Genomic DNA, 3,286 nt, shown 5'->3' with positions numbered 1-3,286 from the left:
AACTAGACTTCCAGCTAACTGCGTTTTCACCCATAGTAAACACATAACCGTTCAGAGATCTTCTACGATCAAGGTCTACACCATAATCTGAATCATAGAAACCTTGCACTTTGAAATCCTTTCCTTTAGTATAAACCAAGTTCAAGTATGAAGATCCCATCAAGTATCGCATTACCCACTTAATACCCTCCCAATGCATTTCTCCAGGCTTACTCATGAATCGACTCAAGAGTCCAATAGCATAAGCTACATCATGTCATGTTCCAACCATAGTGTACATTATACTGCCGACAACACTTGCATATGGAACCTTTTCTGTATCTACACATTCTCTATCTGCTTTGACAGATGAAAGCTTGAAATATCCTCCAATAGGAGTGTCCACAGAGCGTGCTGCATTCATATTGAACCGACACAACACCTTTCCTAAGTAATTGGACTGAGACAAATACAAAGTTTTATTCTTCCTATCTCTCTTAATATCAATTCCCAAGATTCTACTAGCTGCTCCTAGATCCTTCATTTTAAACTCTGAGCGTAGAACCTTCTTAACCTTGTTGACTTCAGACATGTTTCTAGCCACTATCAACATATCATCTACATATAATAGTATATAGAAAAACTCGTCAGGGCATACCTCCTTCACATAGACACATGAGTCATGCATGCTCCTATTAAAACTCTGACTGAACATGAAAGCATTAAACCTTTTATTCCACTGTCTGGGCGACTTCTTTAACAGACAGACTTGATCTTTACCAGGATTTACTTCAAAATCTTATGGTTGTTTCATGTATAGAGGTTGATCATCCATGTAGAAATGCTTTCTTTACATCCATCTGCTTCAGCTCCATGTCTTCTTTAACTACCGAGGACATCAATACTCTGATGGAAATATACTTCACAACTGGTGCAAATACTTCATGGTAATCAATATCTCTCTCTGTGTGAAGCCACAGACAACTAACCTCGCCTTGTATCTCTCTAGTTCCACTCCAGAAATCCCAGCCTTCTTCTAATACAACCATCTACAGCCTAAAACCTTTTTGTAACACCCCGACAGTCATCTTGCTTAGTGGACCCCATGTCCACTCTTGGCTCATGGGTCCACCATGCTTAATGGGCCTCACGTCCTCTCACTATGCCTGTGAGCCCATTCACATCCGACGGCCAGTTTGCTATGTCCGGGAGGTTTTAAAGACTTGTTACCGTCCCTACAAATCACCACATGATATTTTCCTGTGTTTTGTCCGCACTCGCACAGTTCTGACAATCACTTCCCAGAAGGTCACCATTAACTGTAGAGTTCTCTCAAGACCTTTGACCGAAAAGATAAGTGCACTTTGGTGACAAAGGTGGCCAAATCAATTCTTTTAGACCTCTCCGCATGTCCATGAAATCGGGGTGTCATACTTTTCATCCTTAGGTCTGTCGAAGATATCTCATGTTCCACTTTTCAGTTGCGACTGCATTTCTTATGACATGGCATGATTCCATTTATCCCAATCTTTACTCAACTTTGCATTGTGATAACATCCTGGCTCCTCTGAATCTATCTCATCTGAAACACATAGTGCAAACGAAAACTGACTGTAATATGTGAGTTTAGTAGGTGGCTTAATGACTCTTCTCACCTTGTCTCTTGCCAGTTTGTAATTCTCCAATCCAATATTGTCAAAAACACCTCCTTCAGGTTCAAAATATTCCTCTTCAGAATCACTTAATACCACCGTAGCATCTCCACCTTCTTTAATCACCACGGTATCCTTAACAACGAGGTTCTTTGGCAAAGCCATAGTTTCTGATGCTGCAGGCGAATCTTCTGTTTCACTTCGTTCAGTGTCCTGAAACAAATCTTTATAGACCAAATTCTCATTAAACACAACATTCCTTCTCACAACACACCTTTGCTCTTCAAGTAACCAAATCTTATATCCTTTTTCCTTGAGGATATCCCAAGAGCATTCCTTTCAGAGCTCTTAGTTTCAACTTGCCTTGATTTTGATGAACGTATGCAACATACCCGACTTCCTCAAATGACTATAACCTGGTTTTCTTCCTAGCCATAACTGTTCAGGAACATTGTGATCCACAGCTGATGTTGGAGACCTGTTAATCAGATATGCTGCAGTTGCAGCAGCTTCAACCCAAAATTTCTCTTCAAGTCCAGACTCATCCAACAAACACCTTACCTTTTCCATCACAGTTCTATTCATTTTTTCATCAACTCCATTTTGTTTAGGTAAATGTTCTATGTTTCTCTATACCGTTCTTAGCACAATACTCACTAAACTTCAGGTTACAGAACTCCAATTTGTTATCTGTTCTCAGTGGCTTTACCTTCTTTTCCATCTGGTTTTGTACCAATTCTTTCCATTCACAGAACTTGTCAAATGTTTCATCTTTGGATTTAAGAAACATTAACCAAACTTTCCTAATCTTATCATCAATGATGGAGAGGAAGTATTGTTTACCTGAAATAGACTGAGTCACAATTGGTGATCCCCACAGATCTGCATGAACATACCCAGGAACATCCTCTTTAATGTATTTTCCAACATTGAAGCTCAGCAAAACCAGCAAGTTACACGAGTCTTGGAGTTTGATCGGCTCCTACTTTTCACTTTTGAGCCTTTGTTCTTACTTCTTTCTTATGGTCTTCCTCTGTCTGTGGTACATAAGACTGTTGCTGATCCTTTCTCAGACTCTTTCAGCTCTGCTAACTCTCTTTCTAATGACTTTGCAGATGAAAAAACATCCTGAATAGGTAGAGTCTTGTGCTTCAGTGTGTGCTTCAGCTGACTATAATGAATATGCAATGTAAGTATCAAGATAGACTGAACTTCCTCAGCGACCTCAATCTCCAAGCTTCCTCACTCATCAACTATCTTTAAAAAGTCATCAACATTCTGATCAATAGACTGAGTATTGATCATCTTGAAAGAGTAGAACTTAAGTTGTACGTAGATCCTATTCGGAAGAGACGTTTCCATGTACAACTTGGTCAACAAAGACCACATCTTTGCAGCAAACTTACAATGTTTTACCTTCCTCAGTACCTTGTAACTGATATGATTGATAATGATGTTTAACGCTTGCTCCGATTGATCAATCTTGACCTGATCGGGAACTTCCTTAGTCTACGGCGGCTCGATCTCTGAGTCTTCATCACCAGATGGTTTCTTTAATTCACCCTTGGTGAGCGGTACGGTCTTCGTTAGCAAGGAATCGAGAAGACTGTTCTTCAATCCGAGAACCCCAAGTTGAGCCATTATCCTAATCATCC

General features: G+C 40.0%; 1 protein-coding gene across 1 annotated transcript; it reads right to left on the bottom strand.

The window, feature by feature from the left end:
- Positions 1–1,475: 1,475 nt before the first annotated feature.
- On the bottom strand, positions 1,476–3,020 carry LOC147948981 (uncharacterized). Its single transcript, XM_087469424.1, has 5 exons — positions 2,878–3,020; positions 2,678–2,802; positions 2,341–2,513; positions 1,995–2,192; positions 1,476–1,844 (listed from the first exon to the last, which is right to left on the bottom strand). The coding sequence occupies exons 1-5, from the start codon at positions 3,018–3,020 to the stop codon at positions 1,476–1,478; spliced, it is 1,008 nt and encodes a 335-aa protein (XP_087325550.1).
- Between the last annotated feature and the right edge of the window lie 266 nt (positions 3,021–3,286).

Source organism: Camelina sativa, chromosome 2 (genome assembly GCF_030686135.1).
Source record: "Camelina sativa cultivar CO46 ecotype springtype chromosome 2, ASM3068613v1".
NCBI lineage: Eukaryota > Viridiplantae > Streptophyta > Magnoliopsida > Brassicales > Brassicaceae > Camelina > Camelina sativa.
Note: the sequence above shows the minus strand (reverse complement) of the source record. Positions and strands in the feature narration are given on the sequence as shown.